This window comes from Meles meles, chromosome 10, assembly GCF_922984935.1.
Source record: "Meles meles chromosome 10, mMelMel3.1 paternal haplotype, whole genome shotgun sequence".
Classification (NCBI taxonomy): domain Eukaryota; kingdom Metazoa; phylum Chordata; class Mammalia; order Carnivora; family Mustelidae; genus Meles; species Meles meles.
Genome location: NC_060075.1, coordinates 1927293 through 1950973, shown reverse-complemented (window position 1 = coordinate 1950973; position 23681 = coordinate 1927293). Strand labels below are relative to the sequence as shown.

General features: G+C 41.1%; 1 protein-coding gene across 7 annotated transcripts in view; it reads right to left on the bottom strand.

Annotated features, from left to right (window-relative positions):
• The window catches only part of LMBR1 (limb development membrane protein 1), a 156628-nt gene that overhangs the window by 113382 nt on the left and 19565 nt on the right, over nt 1-23681 (bottom strand). For 6 of the 7 annotated variants that reach the window (XM_046021227.1, XM_046021228.1, XM_046021229.1 and 3 more), the window contains 2 exons: nt 8213-8285; nt 5239-5278 (listed from right to left, as the gene is read on the bottom strand). In XM_046021227.1, the coding sequence (XP_045877183.1) occupies nt 5239-5278; nt 8213-8285 (113 nt within the window). Of the gene's footprint in view, nt 1-5238; nt 5282-8212; nt 8286-23681 lie in introns of those variants that run through there. The other variant, XM_046021231.1, reaches the window with a different exon arrangement.

Sequence of the window (23681 nt, the reverse complement as noted above, 5' to 3'; positions counted from 1 at the left end):
CATCTGTCATGTCCAAGAGGCAGGAGCATCACAGAACCAATGCTTCACACTTCTCTCTGCAGGCTACCAGGTGGCCTAGACCTTGTCTGCCCCATTGCTGGTCACGTTCCGATGACCACTGGTCAGGATGGTGTCTGCCAGGGCTCTCTGACTCTAACATCACTCTTTTCCTTTTTAAATAATAAGTATTTTGTGGGAAGCTAAGTTTGAAACTAGGAAAAATAGCCTGTTCCTTCCAAGAAAGATTATTCATTTACGGATTCCTATCAGTTTGGACTCAAGATTGTTCTATTTTATTCTGTTAGGGTCCATTACAATCATTCTCTGGACACTGAGATTGTCCGTGATTGGTGTGAAAGCCCTCGGAGGCTTCTGGGTCTTTTTGACATGTCCGCCTCATTCTTGGGGCACTTCCTTGCACTCTGACAGTACCACATGCACAGAATGAGCCTGGAACTTCCCCTCCCCTCCCCTGCAGTCAGCTTCTCCCCCAAGGAGCCTGGGTCCCTATCAGTGGGAAACTGTATTTAGAAGCACCGATCTGGTGCTGAATATACTCCCTGCTGCTGGGGTGTCACGCTCCCAACGGACAGGCAAGGACTGTAAGTGCGCACTATGCATACAGGTACATATACAGTTACCTGCACCCGCCTTTACATCGAGATCTGCTGCGATAACTTTGTGTCAAAAACCATGAGGCCGCACAGTCCCCTGGCAAGTCCAACTGCAATGCAACAACCCTGTTCATCTTCATTTTCCTCCCCTTCCCATAACTGCAAATGGCTCGATCACCTTCGATGGACCAATCCCCTGGAAATGATCCGACACTCCTACCCTATCCAGAACCACCCTCCCGCTCAGGTGACTCCCCATTCTGGACTGCCCTACCTCCCTCCCGCTGACCTCTGATACCCATGCCAGGCCATCCCTCCAGGGACACCAGCCTCCTTGGGCTCTGTCATCCTGTATGGATGCCCTCCCCAACCTCTGATGCCCTGTGACAGAGCACCCCTAAACACGTGCGGGTGCCCCTCATCACCCCCAAGCTCACACTCCACACCAGGATTTCCCTCTACAGGGAAAATTCCCTCCCTCCTCTCAGACCCTGAGAGCCCACACCAGGTCACCCCCCGGGGCTCTGACACGTCATGCCAGGACCACCTCCTGCAATGGAACCCCTCCTCTCACCTGCAAAGGCTCGCAAAAGTTTCCCCAGTTAGGCATTCTGATTTCATTCTCAAATCAACTAACTAGCCAACAGTGGCTCTCAGAAAATGTAGTTTTTGGTTGCAAAGTTCATTTGGAGGCACAAGCAGATACAAACGAAGAGCAGAACAAAGGAGCAAAGGAGAAAGCAAACACAGGTCTAACAGGAGGTGAGAAAGGCCAAGGAACAGGCTTTCCATTTTTTTTTTTAAAGATTTTTTTTTTATTTTATTTATTTGACAGAGAGAGATCACAAGTAGACAGAGAGGCAGGCAGAGAGAGGGGGGGGGGAAGCAGGCTCCCTGCTGAGCAGAGAACCCGATGTGGGACTCGATCCCAGGACCTGAGATCATGACCCGAGCCGAAGGCAGCGGCTTAACCCACTGAGCCACCCAGGTGCCCCCAGGCTTTCCATTTTGACACGGGTGCTGAGCCAGCCATGGAGATCCTGGAGTGCTGCCAATCACGGCCCTTAAGAACTTGTCAAGCTCTTTCCCTTTCTTCTCCTTGTTAGCAGGACTCTCCCTCCACTTCCTCCTCGTCGGTGGAGGGGGCAAGGGAAGGAAAGATGGGGAGAGACGGGAGGCAATCCCGAAGTCCCACGCACTGCGCCCAGCACCAACCCTGGGTCACTCTGCAGACGCAGCTTAATCCACACAACAGCCTGACAGAGAAAGGGCTGCTCTCCTTCGCACAAAGAAAACAAATGTTTGTTTCTCAGTCTCTTCTGACCTGAAGGTAAGCTTGAGTTCGGAATTTGAATCCAGATCTGCCTTCCTCTTCCTTCTCACTCTTTCTATCACACAAGGGGGGAAAAAAGCAGTGAAAGCCAAAGGGTCACTGGGAGGCAGTGGAAGGGAACAGACTAGTCCCGATTCTCTTAGGTGCCCTCACCCCTTCTCCCTCTCCCATCTTTAACGTAAGTGCTCCCCGAGCGGCCTGCCTCCACTCACGGGATGCAGGAACCACCCGCCAGGAGAACCCGAAGCCCTCAGACCCACCGCAACAGCGACGGCAGCAGAACTGGAGAAAGCAGAAGGGGAGGTCAGGGCTCCGGAGGCTCCTCAGAAGGAAACGAGGCACAGCCACCGTTTCATAGCATACACTGCAGGGTAAAGCCTAAGTGCTGTGTTCCGGTCTGTTCGTCAATGCCGGAGCCACAAATGCATGCTCGTAAACGGGCCCCCGAGAGCGGAGCGCAAACTAAACAGAGAGGAGAGTGGCACACGTCTCACAGGTACTTACTTCATCCCCAGAGGATTTCACTGGGAAGGAATTATATCTGCCCTTTATTCAGTGTGTGATTTGCTGACGCTTTTTCAGGTAAGTGAATTATTTAGACTGGGAATTTAGACAGTAATTTAGACAGAGAAAAATGATAAATCACTGAAGAATTTTCATAAATGTCATGGTTTGAAATAAAACTATAACCCCTAATCCTATAAATTTAAATAAAGTAATAGGCCTAAGTTTTAAATCCCCAAAGCAAGAAGAATTCACACTATAAAGTTACAGATGTTTTCCCTAGGGCATTTAAAATAATTTAAATTACCAAATCTGGTAAAGCAAAGTCCATTTAAATTCACTGTTCAGTTATGAATCAAAACAGCCCTATTCAAGTCACTTCCCAGTTGAAAGTATTTTTTTTATTTAAGTGAAGTTCACATAACATAAAATTAACCATTTCAAAGTGAACAATCTAGTGGTGTTTAGTGTAGTCACAGTGTTGTGCGAACACCACCACTTGCTAGTTCCAGATCATTTCATCACCCCAAAACAAAACCTGGTATTCACTAAGGAGTTGTTCCCCATTCTGCCCTCCCCTCGGTCCCTGGTAACCGTCAATATGACATGGATGGATTTACCTTTACCAGTTCATTTCTCATAAATGGAATCACACACTGAACGGCCTTTCGTGTCTGGCTTCTGCCGCTTAGCATGATGTTTTCAAGGTTCCTACATATTGTAATACCTTATTCCTTTTTATGGCTGAGTAATATCCCAGGGTGCGTGAGAGTATTTGTGTACACGTGCATTAAGTGCAGGCAGCCTTTCTCCCTTTCCCTCACCTCCTCCCCACCCCAGGCACAAAATGAGTCATCTGATACCAATCGTGAAAACACAAATCCAAACAACTGGCCTGCAATCTTCAGAAGTATCAAGGATAGGGAACTCAAGAAAATACTGAAGAGGGGTTTCAGTCTGAAGGCAACTAAAGGGACCCGACAGCTACAAGCAGTGTGTGATTCTGAACGGGGTCCTTTCACAACAAAGGACGTGACTGGGACGACCGGTAAATCTGAATGGGGCATGAGTGGTACAGCCTCAATTTCATTATTTTGATGGTTGTACGGTAGATACACAGGAGGACGCACCGGTTGTAGGCATTATATACAAAAGTATCCTGAGGAAATGGAGAACCAGGTTGGCAACTTCTCAAACAGTTCTAGGGCAAAAAAGGCTCTTTTTTTTGTTGTATTTCTAACCTTTCTATAAATTCAGGACTATGCCGAAAAATTTTCAAAGTAGCAATAAAAAAAGAATCCTGGCATAAGAATCTCTCCAATGTAGTTATATCTGTGTGATTTCAAATTTTAGTCAAGCAAAATCTGATGAAAAGAAACTTACTGCTTCCCATCCAGTTTCATACCGCAAAAAATTTAAAGGGCAGAACAATCATATATCAGCATAAATAAGCAGAAAGAGAGCTATAGGGAACCTGAAGAATCATCAGACCGTCTACCTGCTGCGGGCAGAACAGATGTCTGTTCCTTATTCCAAGACTGTCACAGTCTTCTCAGGAGACCATTAAACAACCCAGAGTTTTCTTTCTTAAGGCCCAGCAACTTTCCCACCAGAAGACCACTTCCTGGCTAAAACCTCTGAAGGTAAAATTATCGGCTCCTCAAAGAAGCAAATTTTAACAGGAGACAATCAATCCTCATTTTTCCATGTACAGTTGATCCTTGAACAATATGGCTTAGAAATGCACAGGTCCACTTATAAGTGAATTTTTTTAATTAAATATAATACAGTATTATAGAGGCACCTGGGTGGCTCAGTCATGAAGTGTCTGCCTTCGGCTTAGGTCATGATCCCAGGGTTCTAGGATCAAGCCCCACATCCTAGCTTGGCAGGAAGCCTGCTTCTCCCTCCCTCGCTCCCCCTGCTTGTATTCCCTCTTTCACTATATCTCTCTCTATCAAATAAAATCTTTTTTAAAATATATATAGTGCTGTAAATGTACTTTCTCTCCCTTATGATTTTCTTTTCTCTAGCTACCTTTTTTTTTATTAAAGATTTTTATTTGACAGAAAGAGAGAGAGCATGAACAACCAGGGGGAGCAACAGAGGAAGAAGCAGGCTGCCAGCTGAGCAGGGAGTCCAATGTGGGACTCCATCCCAGGACCAAGGGATCATGACCTGAGCCGAAAGCAGACACTTAACCAACTGAGCCACCCAGGCACCCCTAAATATAATACAGTACTATAGGGTCCTAGGATCAAACCCCACATTGGGCTCTCTGTTTGGCGGGAAGCCCGTTTCTCTCTTTCCTACTCTCCCTGTTTGTGCTCCCTCTTCTGCTGTGTCTCTCTCTGTCAAATAAATAAATAAAATCTTTTTAGAAAAAAAATTACAGTACATTTTCTCTCCCTTATGATTTTAGTAAGATTTTCTTTTCTCTAGCTACTGTAGTGTAGGAATGTAGATATAACACACATAACATATAAAATATGTGTTAATCAACTGTTTATGTTATCAGTAAGACTTCCAGTAGTAATAGTAGGCTATTAGTAGTTACGTTTTGGGGAAGTCAAAAATTATACACAATTTCCAACTGCACAGGGCCAGCAACCCTAACACTCACGGTGTTTAAGAGTCAACTGTATATTTATATGTTTCTAAAAATAGGGTTGTTATCAATAAAAAAGGTGACTTTTTCCCACATTTATGCCCAAAGGTGCAAATTAAATTTGAAGAATTTACGACATCGAAATTAGAAACAGAAAAAATGAATTTTAAAATACATACGAAATCCTGTTGACTATGGCATCTTCGTCTTCTTGTTCATCTGTAAAAATGGTTATGATATTAGTTTTTTTAATCTTCAACAAAATGTTTCATTAATTTATTAGAAAATATAAACAAAAATAGAAACTTAAAGAATTACTGAAAAGAACTGATTTTCAAAAAGCACTGTTTTTATTTCAGCATGGATCCAAATTTAAATCCTATTAAATTACATAGGACAGAATGTAGGTAGAGAAGAGTGTTGTGATTAACCAAAATCCTGATTAACAAAACTAACATATGTAAACTGAGATTTTCCAAATATTTATTGTGCAAGAAAATAAAACTTAGTAGAACCTTAGGACCACTATCAAGTTTACTGTCATGCAATATAAGTAAAATTATAACTGCTAATGAATGAAATTTTTTAACTGATAATATCCAACAAAAATCTTTAGTATAGGGGCGCCTGGGTGGCTCAGTGGATTAAGCCACTGCCTTCGGCTCGGGTCGTGATCTCAGGGTCCTGGGATCGAGCCCTGCATCGGGCTCTCTGCTCCGCGGGGAGCCTGCTTCCTCCTCTCTCTGCCTGCCTCTCTGCCTACTTGTGATCTCTCTCTCTGTCAAATAAATAAATAAAATCTTTAAAAAAAAATCTTTAGTATAAAATTATTAGTCAGAATCTTAAAACTCATGTACTTTTCTATAATTTTTGAGTTTGTCATTATTACTTAATAAGGAAGACGCTCTTGGACCAGTCTAAACCATTTAGATACCACTGCCTCAATACTTCATAATCATTGTTCAATTTACAGAAGGAAAGTATCGAGTTTTATGTCTTTTACAAGTAGCAGATGCCCTCTGCTGCAATGCTCACTCACCTCCCTCTCTCTCATGGCTGCTAGCCTCTTCTCTGTCCTCCCACATAAATTTACCAGCTAAAGAAAGTAGGATCCAATTACAAGAATATTGCACAACACCCCCTGACCCCTCCTTCTCAATACCTAACTGGGGTTGTCCTCAAAGGCTCTCTCTCTCTAGGTCTCTGTAATTATGAGAGTCTACCTGCTTCCATGTCGATGGTGCATTTGAGCCATTCTGACTCCCATCTCCATTCTTAATTACAGGCTGCCAAAATAGCTTTACAACCAAAAGGACAGTCACAATTAATTTTTTATACTGTTGTGCATACCCCCAATTAACCATCAACTACTTAAGAATGTTTTAATAGCTTCATATGAATTTCAATTCTTCTCCCTAAATTCTACTAAGTCCAAGGTATTCATCACCCCTCCCTGCCATTACTTTAAAAATCATCTAATGGGTTGTCCCAGTAGCTCAGTCTGTTGGGTATCCAGCTCTTGACTTCCACTAGGGTCATGGTCTCAGAGTCATGGAGCAGGCCCTGAGTCAGGCTCTATGCTCAGCGAAAGGGTCAGGGGAATCTGCTTGGGACTCTCTCTCCCCTTCTGTCTCTGCCCCCTACCCTTGCTCACACACACTCAAAATAAATAAATATTAAAAACCATCTCAATCCTCTCATCTCCAATTTTCCTGCTCATCATCCCCTAATTTCCCCTAAAATGATGGATTTATATTCATTAATTCTCTTTCTCCCCCTGCTTCTGTGTCTATAATCATTAAAACCTGATGCCAAAACATGTGTAAAAACAGCTAAGATACTGTGTTGAATCTGCAGGTCCTCAAATTTTTGAAAGATTATAGATCCCAAAAAGTATTTTAGTGTAATCATGGAGCCAAACTAAAACACCAGAGCAAGTACTATTTCCTAATTGCTTTCAAAAGTCCAACAAGTTTTTTAATATTATAACATGAAGAGTTCCTATTATATGGAATCCTTAAGTATTCACATGGTACCTACTGCGAGCCCAGCACCACAAGCAGAAACTCCTGGGATTTATAGAAAATAACTGAGATTTCACAGAAGGCAGTAAGGCCACTGTTCAGATCCTTACAAAACCCTGGCACAAAAACCTGTGACTTAATTAGCACAAAGTTCATTTTAAACAAAAGAAAAAGAAGAAGGGATTGGACGCCTGGGTGATTCAGTCAGTCAAGCATCTGCCATCGGCTCAGGTCATGATCCCAGGGTCCTGGGATCCAGCCCCACACCAGGCTCCCTGCTCATCAGAGAATCTCTTTGTCCCTCTCCCTCTGCACCTTCCCCCACTCATGCACATGCTCGCATATATGAAGATTTTATTCACTGTTATACAGTGAATAAAATAAAATCTTCAAAAATAAATAAATCTTCAAAATAAATAAAATCTTCAAAAATAATAATAATAGGGGTGCCTGGGTGGCTCAGATAGTTGGCATCTGCCTTCAGCTCAGGTCATGGTCTCCAGGTCCTGGGATTGAGCCCCGCTTTTGCTCCTGGCTCAGGGGGAGACTATTTCTCCCTCTGCGTCTTCCCCTGCTTGTGTTCTCTCTGTCTCTCAAATTAATAAATCTTTTTAAAATAATAATAATTTTTAATAAAAAAGGAATAAAGATTTAGTAGTCCCTCTGGTATACAGGATATACATGAAATAATAAAAAGAAAAATATAAAATTGAATCCTCAATTGATACTAAATGGTATCACGGAGATTCTAAATTCTATATCGCTTTAGAGAAAGAAAAGATAGTCTAGTAGTCAGAGTAAGGATGGAAAGTATGCTGTTCAAACTCAGAGCCAGTCACAAGAACACATATATCCTTATAAACTCTAGAACTTCCCAGATACTGAGCAGCCCCACACGACTCTTGGACATTAGAACAATGGTAAACAAGGGTTCAGGTCTAAGAGAATGATGACCCTGCAAGCAGTCAGATCCCTGAAGGTTACTGTTTACGCTCAGTACCGAGCTACTGTGTCCTTCAATCATGGCCGTACTGAATATATGCACTCCGTACCGGCACGATATGCAGCCCGTGCACCAAAGACTACCCGGCGTGATGATCTAAGCTTTAATTACAGTGTTTCTACTTGCCTGATTTTCTCTTGTATCTTCTGATGATGAAGTAGGAAACAATGTAGAGAACGGCAAAAAGAAGGAAACATATCTGAAAAATAAAATGAACAATTCACTTACTTTTGTTGCATATCTTTTTTAAAATTATAGAAGATACACCTTTGGTATTTGTAGGCAAGAATGATTTATCTATTAAAAAGTAAAAATTTCAAAAAAAAGTAAAAATTTTTAGATATTTTGGAAGTGTAAAGAGCCAGACCAACACCAACAATTCTGAAAACTACAGTCAATGAGACGCTACTATCCCTTCCAAATATCGAACATACTCTAAAGCTTCAATAACATTTAAAGAGTGTGATGGCACCAAAACTTGACAGATTAATGAAACACTCTATCATACAAAAAATTATATAAGTTAGTTCTACATACAGGAGGCATCACAAATCAATGTGGGGGGAATAATTATTCAGTAAATATACCACATATCAAAAAAACAGCAGTTGAATGAGAAACTTAATTAATATTAAATTCCATCTGATTTTATGGGGACGACAGGTAAAAGAAGATGGGTCAAGGTTAGGAGGTCTCATTACAGTCCAAGACCAAGTGTGCTAGAAACAGTCTTATTAGGGCTATGGATCAAAGTAAAAATAATCTGAATACCCTCAAATGAAAAAATTCCAAGTGATGGTAGTCTGGGGAGCACCCCTATGCATGGATTTCTGAAGGAGGATTGTTGTCCACATGCCTGAAAATGACCTTGGATCTGGGTGTGAACAGGCACTATACAATGTCATCCACAAAATGACAAATGGACAATGAAGAGGAAGACCATGAGTCTCATGATGTCACAATTCTTCCAATACAAGTGGAGTGGGAAAGTGACAACTGACAACAAGGACAGTGACCAAAAAGGAGCCAAGAGGGCACCCAGGTGGCTCAGTCATTAAGCGTCTGCCTTTGACTCAGGTCATGATCCCGGGGTTCTGGGATCTAGCCCGCATCAGGCTCCCCGCATCAGGCTCCCCGCTCAGCAGAAGCCTGCTTCTCCCTCTCCCACTTCCCCTGCTTGTATTCACTCTCTCGCTGTCTCTGTCAAATAAATAAATAAAATCTTAAAAAACAAAAACAAAAAGGAGCCAAGAGTCAAAAGCATCAAATTGGGGGCGCCTGGGTGGCTCAGTGGGTTAAAGCTCAGGTCATGATCCCAGGGTCCTGGGATCGAGCCCTACATCAGGCTCTCTGCTCAGCAGAGAGCCTCCTTCCCCCTCTCTCTCTGTCTGTTGCTCTGCCTATTTGTGGTCTCTCTCTGTCAAATGAATAAATAAAATATTTTTTAAAAAAAGCATCAAATTGGCCTGCTGTTGGGAGCCCATTAAGAACTCCAGTTGGATAAGGGAATATTAACACCATCACTACTTTCTCCCAAAATCCTTTGGAGTAGGGAAGATGGATCAAAAAGGAAACCAATCATCGGTGAAGAAATGTGAACAGAGGGGGTCTTCTAGGAAGACGTTAAGGGTCCGGGGAGATTGCTTACAATGGAATGGTAAAGTCTGAGTGGCTACAAGAGCACTGGGAAGAGAGTAACTGTCCAGAACTCTGCAACTGACGAGGTTAAAGTCAGAGGGATTGAATGACCAAAGGAATTAATATTTATGACAGAAGCTACCTGAAATTCGATTCATTCAACAATCACTTGTCGTGAGCTTCCTGTACACCAGGCACACTTTTCAGAACTGAGCACACAACACTGAACAAAAGAAAGCTCTTGCACTCACTGAGCTTACATTCCACTAAGAAAACCACTGATCAATAAGCAGGCGACGGGGCAGATGATGACTGGTGCAGGACTAAGGGAACAGGGAGTACGAGCAGGGGACGGGGGCACGACTCACTAATACGGTGGTGTCTGAAGAAGGACTTGTGAGAGAAGAAAGAGAAAGACATGCAGAAATCTGGAGGGAGGGTACTCAGTGCACAGAGAACAGTCACACCAAGGGTCTGAGACAGGAAAAGCTCTGGCGTGTTCAAATAGCGAGAGGGGAGAAGAGATGAGGTCTCACAGGAGTTTGAGCCATGTGTCAGTTCTCACAAACAGTGAAGAGTTCGTTTTTACGCTGGGTGAGATAAGAATGCATGGCGGGACCCTGAGCAGATGGGTGACAGGATCTGACAGACGGCAAAGGGCTCACTGTAGGTATAATGTGGAAAGTAACTTAGAAGGGACACAGACTGCAGCAGACAGACCAGTCAGGAGTGTACTGCAATCATCCAGAAGAGAGGTCACTTGGCCCTGTATAGTAGAAATATCAAAAATTATCAAGTTCTGGGTATGTTTTGAAAACAGACTTGACAGGGATAAGGCTTGGCCTACAAAACTGGAAGAGAAAGTGACCATTTTCTCAGGCAGGATAGATTATGAGTAGTTATTTTGCTTTGGAGATAAAAAGTACAGGGTAGAATAAAAATCTTAAAAAAAAAAAAAAAGTACAGGGTACACCGCTGAACGTGAAATACCTCTTATTCACTGAGGGAGAGAGGGCAGATAAACTGTTGGATATAACAATCTGTATAAAAATCCAAGGAAAAGAGCCTGGCTAGATTTTTTTTTCTAAGGTGAGGACCACGGGGAACAGTATCAGGTATTTAAGGCCCTAAGACCAGATAAGATTTCCATCCTAGGGAGTGAGTACAACCAGAGAAGTCTGAGAACCAAACCTTAGACCTCTCAAATATTTAGACGTCAACTTGACAGAAGGAATCAGGAAGAGCTAACTGAGAAGCAGCAGCCAGCAGGTAGGAGGCAAGCAAGAGACTGTGATGTCCCAAAAGCCAAAGGAAGAAAGTTCATGTAAGAAAAGGGAATTATCAGCCATGTCAAATGCCGCTGACAGGCCAAGTAAGATGAGCGCCGAGAATTGACAACTGGATTTAGCAACGTGGAGGTCATCAGTGACCTTGACAAGAGCTGTTTTTCTGAAGCAGTGAACATAAAACCCTGACTGAAGTAAATTAAGACAGAAGAAGAATTGAAAATAAAATGTACATCAACAGTTCTTTCCAGGAATTTTATAGTAAAGGAAAGCAAAAGAAATGTGACGGGAACTATAAAGAGGATTTTTTTTTAAGATGAGAAAAGTCACACATAATTGCAATAATAATCAGGTAGAAAGAAAAATTACTAATGCAAGAAAGAAAAAGGAGAAGTGCTAAAGCAATGTGTTCAAGGTAAGGAGCTAGAAATAAATGTATCCCTAGTCAGAAGCAGGAGCCAAAGCAGAAGAGGATAGAACATTCGAGTTCCACTGCAGGTAGATAAGCAGATGGGTGGTAAAAGCACAAAAATATTCCCCCTTGATGGAAGTTCCTTGAATAGAGTTACATATGGAGAGTGGAGACAGAATTCACAGGAGGATGACACCATAAATGGAGTAGAGAATATAAGGGAAATGAGAGCCACAGCAAGACGAAATGGAAGTCCCGGCTCCAGGCTTGCCCAAGCTGAGCCTCTGAGCCTGGCAAGAGGCCCCCTGCCGCTCTGCAACATGACGGCCTGGCTCTTAGATGCCGGGGAAGCTGCAGGTAAAACAAGCAGAGGTTTGAGGATTCTAACAACTACCTTCTTCTCTCCTCCCCTGGATAGCCTGTACTTGCAGAAGTGCGCAGGGCACCACTCACTCACGCCTCCAATCACGGATCTGCCTTCATGTCCACTGCCCAACCCAAGTGCTCCCGCAGCGATCCCGTCAAGACCTAGCAGCTGAATTCCACTCCCACGGTTTCGCCTGATCTCTGAGCAGCCCCCCCCCTCCATTTCAGCAACCATCCTCCTCCTCTGATTATGCACCCTGTCTCGATCACTAGCTTCCCTCTTCCTGACAGCCTTTAAACATTAGTCTTCTAAAAAACAAACAAAAAACAAAAGGGCACCTGGGTGGCTCAGTGGGTTAAAGCCTCTGCCTTCGGCTCAGGTCATGATCCCAGGGTCCCGGGATCGAGCCCACATCGGGCTCTCTGCTCAGCAGGGAGCCTGCTTCCTCCTCTCTCTCTCTCTCTCTCTCTCTGCCTGCCTCTCTGCCTACTTGTGATCTCTGTCTGTCAAATAACTAAATAAAATCTTTAAAAAAATATTAAAAATAGAAATACCATATGATCCAATATTTCCACTACTAGGTATTTACCCAAAGAAAACAAAAACATTAATTTGAAAAGATGTATGTACTATATGTGTATTGCAGCATTTTTTACATCAGCCAAGATATGGAGACAATCCAAGTGCCCACCAAAGGATGAATGGATAAAGAATATGTGATTTCTTCATATATACATATATAATATAACAATATATATAATACGTAATACATATCCATATATATCTAATACATATATATATTAGAATATTACTTAGCCATAAAAAAGAATGATATCTTGTCATTTGCAACAACATGGATGGACCTAAAGGGTATTATGCTAAGTGAAGTAAGTCAGACAAAGAAAGACAAAATACCATATGATTTCACTTACGTGTGGAATCTAAAAAAAAAAGAGAAAGAAAGAAAGAAAGAAAGAAAGAAAAGCAAACAACCAAACAAAATGGACTCTTAAAGACAGAAAATAAACTGCTAGTTGCCAGAGGGAAAGTGGGTGGGAGGATGGGGAAATAGATAAAGGGGATTAAGAGGTACAAACTTCCAGTTATAAAATAAGTCAGTCACTCAGATGAAAAGTACAGCATGGGAAATACAGTCAATAATACTGTAATGTTGTATGGTGACAAATGGTGACTGCATTTATTGTGATGAGCACTGGGTAATGTACAGAACTGCTGAATCAATGTGTTATATACTGAAAACTAAGATAACATTGAATGTCAACTATACTTCCATTAAAAATTTTTTAATTAAAAAAAAGGCTAGGCATTTGGAAGTTGAATCACCCAGTCACAAGTAATCTAATAATACTTTTAAAATACATTGTTGGGGCGCCTGGGTGGCTCAGTGGGTTAAAGTCTCTGCCTTCGGCTCAGGTAATGATCCCAGGGTTATGGGATCGAGCCCCGCATCAGGCTCTCTGCTCAGCGGGGAGCCTGCTTCCCCTCCCTCTCTCTCTGCCTGCCTCTCTGCCTACTTGTGATCTCTGTCTGTCAAATAAATAAATAAAAATAAAATATTTAAAAAAATAAAAATAAACATAAAATAAAATACATTGTTAAAGGCTAAAATTCTTAAATTCCAGGTACAAGATATGGGTACATTGATTCAGCAGTTCTGTACATTACCCAGGTACAAGATATGAACGTAAATTCAAACCGGTGCATTATAATCAAATGGTACTACCTAGCTTTCCATTCAAGGCTGATGGGCTTCAACTATTTTAGGGTAACCAGAGGAATGAGTTTCATAAAAGAGTCATGGGTGCAATCAGGCTCAAGGACTGCTACCATGAACACATTTCTGACAAAACCTTGGCAGAGAAATGAGGAAATTATAATTGAGCCAAAAATCTCATACCACAGCTGAAAGCCAATAGACACTGCTTTATTTTAAGGTCACTAAATTAAAAAAACAGAGATGTTAAGTATCCTTCAACATTACAAGCTAACCACTAAAATAAAATTAAAATCCTTCAAGTTATCCTAAGAGCCAGGAAAACAACAATAAAACAAAGAAAAATCAGATTTTGTGGTAAAAGACAGGAAAAGACCAATATTGTGAAAATAATAACAGATTAAAGATGAAACATTAAAAGCAAAATTGTAAATAAGACAAATTATTAAAAGAAAACTCTCACAGATATCTAAAATAAAGTAACTTGGGTACCTGGGCATCTGCGTTCAGCTCAAGTCATGATCCTAGACTCCTGGGATGGAGTCCAGCATTGGGACTCCCTGCTGAGCAGGGAGCCTGCTGCTCCCTTTCTTCTCCCCCTCCCTCTTATTTGTGTTCTCTCTCTCTTGCTCTCACTCTCCCTCTTTCTCTCAAATAAAATCTTTTAAAGAAAATGAAATGAGGAGTGCCTGGGTGGCCCAGTCCTTAAGCATCTGCCTTCAGCTCAGGTCATGATCCCAGGGTCCTGGGATCGAGCCCCACATCCGGCTCCCTGCTCAGTGGGAAGCCTGCTTCTCCCTCTACCACTCCCTCTGCTTGTGCCCCCTCTCTCCCTGTCTCTCTCTCTCTCTCTCTCTGTATCAAATAAATAAATAAATATCTTTAGAAAAAATGAAATTTTTTAAAAGTGACTCAAAAATATTGAAAACAAGGGCGCCTGGGTGGCTCAGGGGGTTAAGCCACTGCCTTCGGCTCAGGTCATGATCTCGGGGTCCTGGGATCGAGTCCCGCATCGGGCTCTCTGCTCGGCGGGGAGCCTGCTTCCCTCTATCTCTCTGCCTGCCTCGCTATCTACTTGTGATCTCTCTCTCTGTCAAATAAATAAATAAATAAATAATTTTTTAAAAAATATTGAAAACAAAAGGATAAACAGACAAACCAGGCAGATGCTAACAAAGAAGCCGTCATTTTTTTTTTTAAGGTGTGAAGACAGAACAGGACACTTTATGACAACGGTATAACCCACAATGAAGAAAGAATCCTCATGTACCAAAAACACAATACCAAAATAATTTCTTAAAACTGAGTATGTGGGGCGCCTGGGTGGCTCAGTTGGTTAAGTGACTGCCTTTGGCTCGGGTCGTGATCCCAGGGTCCTGGGACTGAGCCCCACATCCGGCTCCCTGCTCAGTGGGGAGCCTGCTTCTCCCTCTCCCTCTGCTGCTCTGTCTGCTTGTGCTCTCTTGCTCTCTCTGTCAAATAAATAAATAAAAATCTTAAAAAAAAAAAAAAACCTGAATATGCAAGGGAAAATGTAAACCACTACTTTGGTTAGGAGTCTTCACTCACCATGAAAGAAAAAGTAATGCAAACCAAATACATAATAAATATGAATTTTTTAGAAGTAATAAGCTCGCTCTAGTAAATAAATGGGTTTCTCCTACTCAGTGCTATATACCCCTACAAATCCACATCCTGCCACCCCAGCCCCTCACAGCTACTAATCGGCTTTCTGGCGTTTGCCTATTCCAGATGTTTCATATAAAATGAAGACACAGCATGTGCCTTTTTGTGTCTGGCTTCTTTCTCTTAGCATGTTTTCAAGGTTCACACATGCTATAGCATGTACCAGTACATCATTCTTCTAGACTTTTTACAAGAAAAATAAAACCTTATTTGATTAGAAACACATTGAATTTTTTAAAAGATTTTATTTATTTATTTGACAGAGAGAGATCACAAGTAGGCAGAGAGGCAGGCAGAGAGAGAGAGAAGGAAGCAGGCTCCCTGCTGAGCAGAGAGCCCGATGCGGGACTCGACCCCAGGACCCTGAGATCATGACCTGAGCTGAAGGCAGCGGCTTAACCCACTGAGCCACCCAGGTGCCCCGTGATTAGAAACATTGAATATTTTGTTGTTAGCAGCTGAAAGCGTTCCTTCCAGGTACATTCCCATATGTTCATTGTTTGTTTCTAACTCCAACAAACCACCTTTCAAAGAGATAAGAAAACAAAATCAGCAACACTATCTCCAGAACAACTAACGTGACTAAACACAGGCTGATATCTACATCTCTGTTATTTAGCACCATCATAATATACTGCCCTGTGTCTGTCCGTTTGTGCTTCAATACAGGTAAAACAGTATTTCCTGGCCAACAACTCACAGAGACCTTTAACAAGGAGTAAATACTCTATTTTTCAAGATTATCACAGTAAATGTCAAATTCTGTAATGTCATCTACATTACATTTGATTAGTGAGATTTTTGAGATTCTGTATGTTCTTACACTGTACATCACCAGCCAAAAGTTCTCTAACTCCCTTCTGAGACCCAGACTCCAGCAGAACGTAAAGGAAAGACAGCTTTATTGGAGAGAAGCTGGCATCAGAGCCACCTGCCACTCATTCTTTGTCCTCTATGTTCTACATCCCAAGCACAATTATTCTACACACAAAGCCCCCCTTTCTGAACCCCCACAATACTCCTAGTTCACAGTATTTCAGCACAACCGCTGACTGCCATTGAATGTTTCATGTAAATAAAATGTGTCTCCTAAACTTTTTATTGTATATAGTTTAGGCACATTAAAGGTACTAATACAAACAGGAAATACCTTATACATCTCTTGAATCTGCCTGAGTGCCTAGATAAATAATTTTAAAATAAACTGAGTGAATTACACTCCTTCCCGCTACTGGTACCTTAACCTCCATCAGGCCCAATCAGGGCAAGGGGAAGACACTTTGAATAGGATAAAAGACAGAAGTTTAAATTAGACTGGACTTGATTTTTCAGTATGTGAGAGTGACCACAAAGCTGTGAGATGAACCGAGGGAAAGGAGCAGAGATCCAACAAAGGATCCTTGCAAGCAGCAGTGGGAGAAAATGAAACTGCTTTATAACTGTTTCCTACCAAGTTTATCCACACAATAACCAGTTAAGTACTGACATCTGAACGATATTAAGTCTTCCTTCCAGGAGAGGAACAGCTCTCCACTAATTCAGATCTTCTTTGATTTTTTTAAATCAGAGTACAGTTTTCCTCATATAGGTCATGTACATGTTTTGTTAGTTCTATATACAAGAATTTTTTTCTTTGTGCTAATGTTAATGGTGTATTTTTAATTTCAAATTCCAATTTTTCATCTTGGTATACAGGACAGCAACAGACTTTTGTATATTAACGCTATATCTTAATGTCTTATTAGTCCCACGGGTTTTATTATTATTGACTTTCCGGGATTTTCTACCTAGACTATCATGTCATCTAAGAATGAAGACAGTTTGCTTTTTCTCTCCCAATTTGTACACCTATCAGTTCCTTTTTTTCTCACTGCATTAGCTAGGACTTCCACTGCATTGTTAAAAAGCAGTGGTAAGGGCGCCTGGGTGGCTCAGTGGGTTAAGCCGCTGCCTTTGGCTCAGGTCATGATCTCAGGGTCCTGGGATTGAGTCCCGCATCGGGCTCTCTGCTCAGCAGGGAGCCTGCTTCCCTCTCTCTCTCTCTGCCTGCCTCTCTATCTACTTGTGATCTCTCGCTGTCAAATAAATAAATAAAATCTTTAAAAAAAAAAAAAAAGCAGTGGTAAGAGAGGACATCCTTCCCTTGTTTCTGATCTTAGTTGGAGAGATTTTGGATTCTTCATGATTATGATGTTAACTGTAGATATTTTGTGGATGTTCTTTTTTTTTTAAACTATTTTTTAAAGATTTTATTTATTTGACAGAGAGAAATCACAAGAGAGGCAGGCAGAGAGAGAGGAAGGGAAGCAGGCTCTCCGCTAAGCAGACAGCCCGATGTGGAACTCGCTCCCAGGACCCTGAGATCATGACCTGAGCTGAAGGCAGCGGCTTATCCCACTGAGCCACCCAGGCGCCCCTTTGTGGATGTTCTTTATCAAGCTGAGGAAGTTCCCCTCTATTCTTGGTCTAGTGAGAACTTTCATCATAAATGGGTGTTGGATTTTGTCAAATGCTCTCTCTGGATAGGATATTAACAGGACCATAATGTGCTATTTCTTCTTCAGTCTATTGATGTGATGGTTTACACTAAGTGATTTTTGAATGTTGAACCAGCCTTGCATACTTGGAATAAACCCCACTTGGTCATGGTGTATAATAATTCTTTCGATATGCTGCTGGATTTAGTTTGCTAATATTTTCTTGCAGAACTGTGCATTTATGCTCACAAGAGATACTGGTCTGTAGTTTTCCTTTATTGCAATGCTTTTGTCCAATTTTAGTATTAAGGTAGTGCTAGCCTCCCAGAATAAGCCAGAAGTATTCCCTCTGCTTCTATTTTCTGCTAGAGATTACAGAAAACTGGTTCCGCGTCTTCCTTAAACATTTGGTAGAATTCACCAGTGAAAACATCTAGGACGGTTTGGAGGGTCAACTGCTGATCCAATTTCTTTAAAAGATACAGACCTACTCAGATTATGTTTCTCACTTTATTTCATTTCTACCATTCCTTGAATCTTTCTTAAAGTTTCCATCTCTTTGCTTACATAATCCATCCGTTTTTGCATGTTGTGCACTATTTCCATTACTGCCTTTGGCGTATTAATTAGTTATTTCAAATTTGGCCTTTATAATCCTCAAGTCTCTCTCATATCTAAATCTGCTTCTGATGTTTGCTTTGTCTCTTCCAATTGTATTTTTTGCCTTTTAGTTTGTTTTTAAATTTTTTCAAAAGTCAGACATTATAGGGGCACCTAGGTGGCACGGTCAGTTAAGCATTTGCCTTCGGCTCAGGTCATGATCCCAGGGTCCTGGGATCGAGCCCCACATCGGGCTCCTGGCTCTGCAGGGAGCCTTCTTCTGCTTCTCCCTCTCCCTCTGCCGCTCCCTCTGCTTTTACTTTCTCTCTCTGTCAAATAAATAAATAATATCTTTAAAAAAAAGAAGTCAGACATTATAAACAGGGTAAAAGGAACTGGGGTAAACAGGACTTCAGTGAGGTTTGTGTTTAACCTGGCTGTGAGCTGGGCCGTTTACTGTTTGATGGAGCTGTAGGAGTCAAAGGCTAGAATGTCCTCCAGTGTGCTTGGTTTTATCTCCTGCTGTCTGGTTTTCTGTAGAGATATCCCCCTTAAAGACAAAGACAGTCTGAAGAGACTGTCTTTTTTCCATTGGCTACGTTTCCTGCTTTGTCAAAGATTATTTGACCATAAAGTTGAGGGTCCATATCTGGGCTCTCTACTCTGTTCCACTGGTCTGTGTGTCTCGTTTTTGTGCCAGTAAAGACAGTCTCTTCAATAAATGGTGCTGGGGAAATTGGACAACTATATACAGAAGAATGAAATTTGACCATTCTCTTACACCATACACAAAGATAAACTCAAAATGAATGAAAGACCTCAATGTGAGACAGGAATCCGTCAAAATCCTAGAGGAGGACATAGGCAGTACAACCCTTGACATCGGCCACAGCAACTTCTTTCAAGACACGTCTCCAAAAGCAAAGGAAACAAAAGTGAAAATGAACTTTGGGGACTTCATCAAGATGAAAAGCTTTTGCACAGCAAAGGAAACAGTCAACAAAACAAAGAGGCAACCCACAGAATGGGAGAAGATATTTGCAAATGCCTGGGTGGGTCAGTGGGTTAAGCCTCTGCCTTCCGCTCAGGTCATGATCTTAGGGTCCTGGGATCGAGCCCCACATTGGGCTCTCTGCTCAGCGGGGAGTCTGCTTCCCCCCTCTCTCTCTCTGCCTGTCTCTCTGCCTACTTGCGATCTCTGTCAAATAAATAAATAAATCTTTTTTAAAAATGACATTACGAAGGGCTGATATTCAAGATCTATAAGGAACGTCTCAAACTCAACACCCAAATAACACAAATAATCAAGTCAAAAAATGGGCAGAAGACATGAGCAGACACTTCTTAAAGAAGACAATCTTAGCAAATGGCTAAGAGACACATGAAAAAGTGTTCATCATCATTAGCCATCAGGGAAATTCAAATCAAAACCACACTGAGATACTACTTCACACCAGCTAGAATGGCCAAAATTAATAGGCCAGTAAACAACAAATGTTGGAGAGGATGTGGAGAAAGGGGAACCCTCTTAAACTGTTGGTGGAAATACAAGTTGGTACAGCCACTTTGGAAAACAGTGTGGAGGTTCCTCACAAAATTAAAAATAGAGCTACCCGATGGCCTAGCAATTGCACTACTGGGTATTTACCCCAAAGATACAGATGTAGTGAAGAGTAGGGCCAGATGCACCCCAATGTTCATAGTAGCACAACAGCCAAACTGTGGAAAAAGCCGAGATGCCCTTCAACAGATGAATGGATAAAGATGTGGTCCGTATATACAATGGAATATTACTCAGCCATCAGAAAGGATGAGTACCCAACTTTTGCATCAACATGGATGGGGACTAGAGAGATTATGCTGAATACAGTAAGTCAAGCAGAGAAAGTCCATTATCATATGGTTTCACTTATTTGTGGAACATAAGGAATTGCATAGGGGAGGAGAAGGAAGGGAAAAATGAAGGGGGGGGATTCAGAGGGGTAGATGAATGATGAGAGACTGTGGACTCAGAGAAACAAACTGGAGATTTTAGAGGGGAGGGGTGTGGGGATTGGCCCAGTTATGGGTATTAAGGAAGGCACATACTCCATGGAGCTCTGGGTGTGATATGTAAACAATGAATCATGGAACACTACATCAAAATTAATGACGTATTGTATGGTGACTAACATAACATAATAAAAAATAATAATAATAATAAAAGAGAGAGAATCTGAGCTTTGCAGTTTTAGCTGTAATCCCCTGTTATTACACAGAAGCCTGACTGATGTGGTAGAAAGGGGTGGTTCTGGTAAAAACAATTTCCCTTGAGAGAAGGCCTTTTGTCAAGGTGAACAAAATGTTCTGGTTATTTTTCAGAATGGTTACTTTCCCTCTCCCCTGCCAGAAGCACTAGGGGATATTTTTCTTTTTTAACCACAGAACCTAATAGAACTCCTAGAAGTAAAACTCATCAAAGTGTGGGAGCAACCCAAAAGAAGACTGGACCTCTGGAGGGTCAAACTCTCTGGCTAGTCTACACTAAGCCCCCACCAATTAATTAATCACAGATTAAGTGTTCCTACCAGTACTAGCTACTTAGCAGGCTTCTGCTTTATAGGCTTTTGTTCTGGGTAAGCTCTGATTCCAGGTATTCACCTCTCTTTCCAGTTTTCAAGGCAACAATGTGTGTTATAATTTCAATTATCTGACGAATCTGAGAAGAGTTGCTGATTTTCCAATTCTTCAGCTTTTCTCACTACTGGACATTGGGAATGACGACTTCCAGAAGTCACCTGTATGTTTTATGATTTTATCTCTTACCTTTAGGTCTTTGATTTACTTGAAATCATTTTCTGTGTATGGTGTATATGATGTAAAATACTATTTTAAAAATACTTTATTCTCTGTGGGAAACGCTCTTGGATTCATCATTTGACATCTCCTTGGGATCTTCCTCCGACACGCAGGCTGCAGAGACTTAGTCCAGGTGAGTTATGCCAGGGCTTCTCTCTAACTTACTCTGTCTTACTTTTATTTTAAGTAAGTTTTTGGTTGACAGAGTAAAACATTATTTTAATCCTTTTAAAAAAAACACAAGGTGTGAGATCATAATAGAAAGTACTTTCTTTCCCATTTTAATACTAAGTAGTTTGGAATGATCTATCCTTTAATCTCTTAAGGTGCCTCCTAATTTTTTTTGAAGAGAAAGGAATTCAGTTACTACAATGTACCAATTAAATTAATATAAGCATTTCCTACTATGGCAACTTACAATAGAAAATAAGCATTACTAGGGCGCCTGGGGGGCTCAGTCCATTAAGCCTCTGCCTTCAGCTCAGGTCATGATCTCAGGGTCCTGGGATCGAGCCCCACATCAGTCCCTTGATCAGCAGGGAGCCTAGTTCTCCCTCTCCACCACACTTTGTGCCCTCTCTTGCTACCCCTGTCACCAACTCTCTTTCACTCAGATAAATAAATAAAATCTTTTAAAAACGAAAGAAAGAAAGAAAATAAGCATTACTTATAAGAGGCTATTCAAATTGTGTTGTACGTGTAATTATTTCTGTGCTTATCTTACGTATTTCATGACAGTCTAAGAGAGAGTTCTTCCACCCTGGCACTTTGAACATTTTAGGGCAAATAATTCCTTATTGCTGTGGGGCTCTCGCAATGTAGTTCAGTATCATCTTGGTTTTCTACCCACTAAATGCCAACACATAATCCAAACCCCCAAGCTGTTATATTGCTACATGTTTTCTGGAGAGACCCAGTTGAGAACTACTGGTCAAAGAAATGTACGCTAAATGTGGAAAAACGAAATAATGTAAAAATTGTATTATTTTGTGTTAATTTTTTCAAATAAAATAAATTTTCAAGTGAAAGAATGGCAGCTAAATCTCTAAGGAATGACTTAAATATTGTCATGTCAGAGATATACATGCATGTGATACTCAGACCTCAAGAAAAGACTCCCGGGGTACCTGGGTGTCCCAGTCGGGTAAGCGGCTAACTCTTGGTTTCAGCTCAGGTCATGATCTTGGGGTTGCGAGACTGAGCCCCACGTCAGGGTCTACCTTCAACAGGGAGTCTGCTTGAGATTCTCTCTCCCTTTCCCTCTGCCCCTCCCCCTGCTCACACAAATTCTATCAAAAATAAAGTTTTTTTAAAAAGACTCCCATTCAACCTTCCTCCATAAACAATGTAGTTTTTCTAACTCATTTCCATAGTACTAGGAAATGTTTCAGTTTACCAACAATATATACTGACTACCCAGTACAGAAGTTCAGAATTTACCTACTAGCTTTCTGATACTGAGGATTTATGCCAATACAATGACTATTACCACTACTACCTGTCTTCCACTTCCTCCTCTGGCATTTATTATAGTATTACTCTTTGCTATTCTCTTGGGTAACCCTCTAAGGATTTAAATCTTTACTTCTTGTTTTAACAGTTTATTCACAAAGGTGTAGGCCAACAGATGTTTCCTGTTCTTAAATTCTCTAGTAGCTGTTATTACATTATTGTTATTATTAACATCATCACAGTAGTAAAAAAAAAAAAAAAAAAACCTAATTCTCTAACAACAGATGAATAGTTCTCTTTAGTTTTTCATGGTTTAAGATAATGAGACAATGAAAATTTTAATGCTATAAGCCACCTTTTTGAAATAACTGCAATATAAACTGCCAGGAATAAGATTATTAAATCATAGTGTGTAAATACACCATCATATTGCTTTCCAGCACGGTTATTAGAATCCATTTTATTTTGTTCATATTGAAAATAGTGTTATTTTTTCCAGTTACATAAATAAAAATCCTTATTAAATTTTCAATGTATTCAGGGGCACTTGGCTGGCTCAGTGGGTAGACCATGCAACTCTTGATCTCAGGGTTGTTAAGTTCAAGCCCCACACTGGGTACAGAGATTACCTAAAAATAAAATCTTTAAAAAACTTGAATGTATTCAAAGGAGTATAAGGAAGAAGATAAAAATCAGAAACTTCACTACTCTGAAATAAATAACTCTCTTTGTATATCTACATAGCTTAAATAATTTTAGTCAGATTATGTATGTATTGGTTTTATATAGCTATTTCTTTTAATTTTTTCTCTATTATTTCTGGCTTATAATCATACTTTTATTACACACTCTCCCTCCCTGACAACTTTATCATCTCCTCAGGCAGCCAGCAGGAAGAACAGTCTGGTGTGTAGCTTCCATTCTTACCGGCTCCAAAATATTCCACAACATGTGTGATTGGAAGTACAGGCTACTTCTCCTAAAAATATATTTTTACATGTAAGTCTCTAATCCATCTGGGACTTTTTTTTATTTTATTTTATTTATTTATTTGACAGACAGAGATCACAAGTAGGCAGAGAGGCAGGCAGAGAGAGAGAGAGA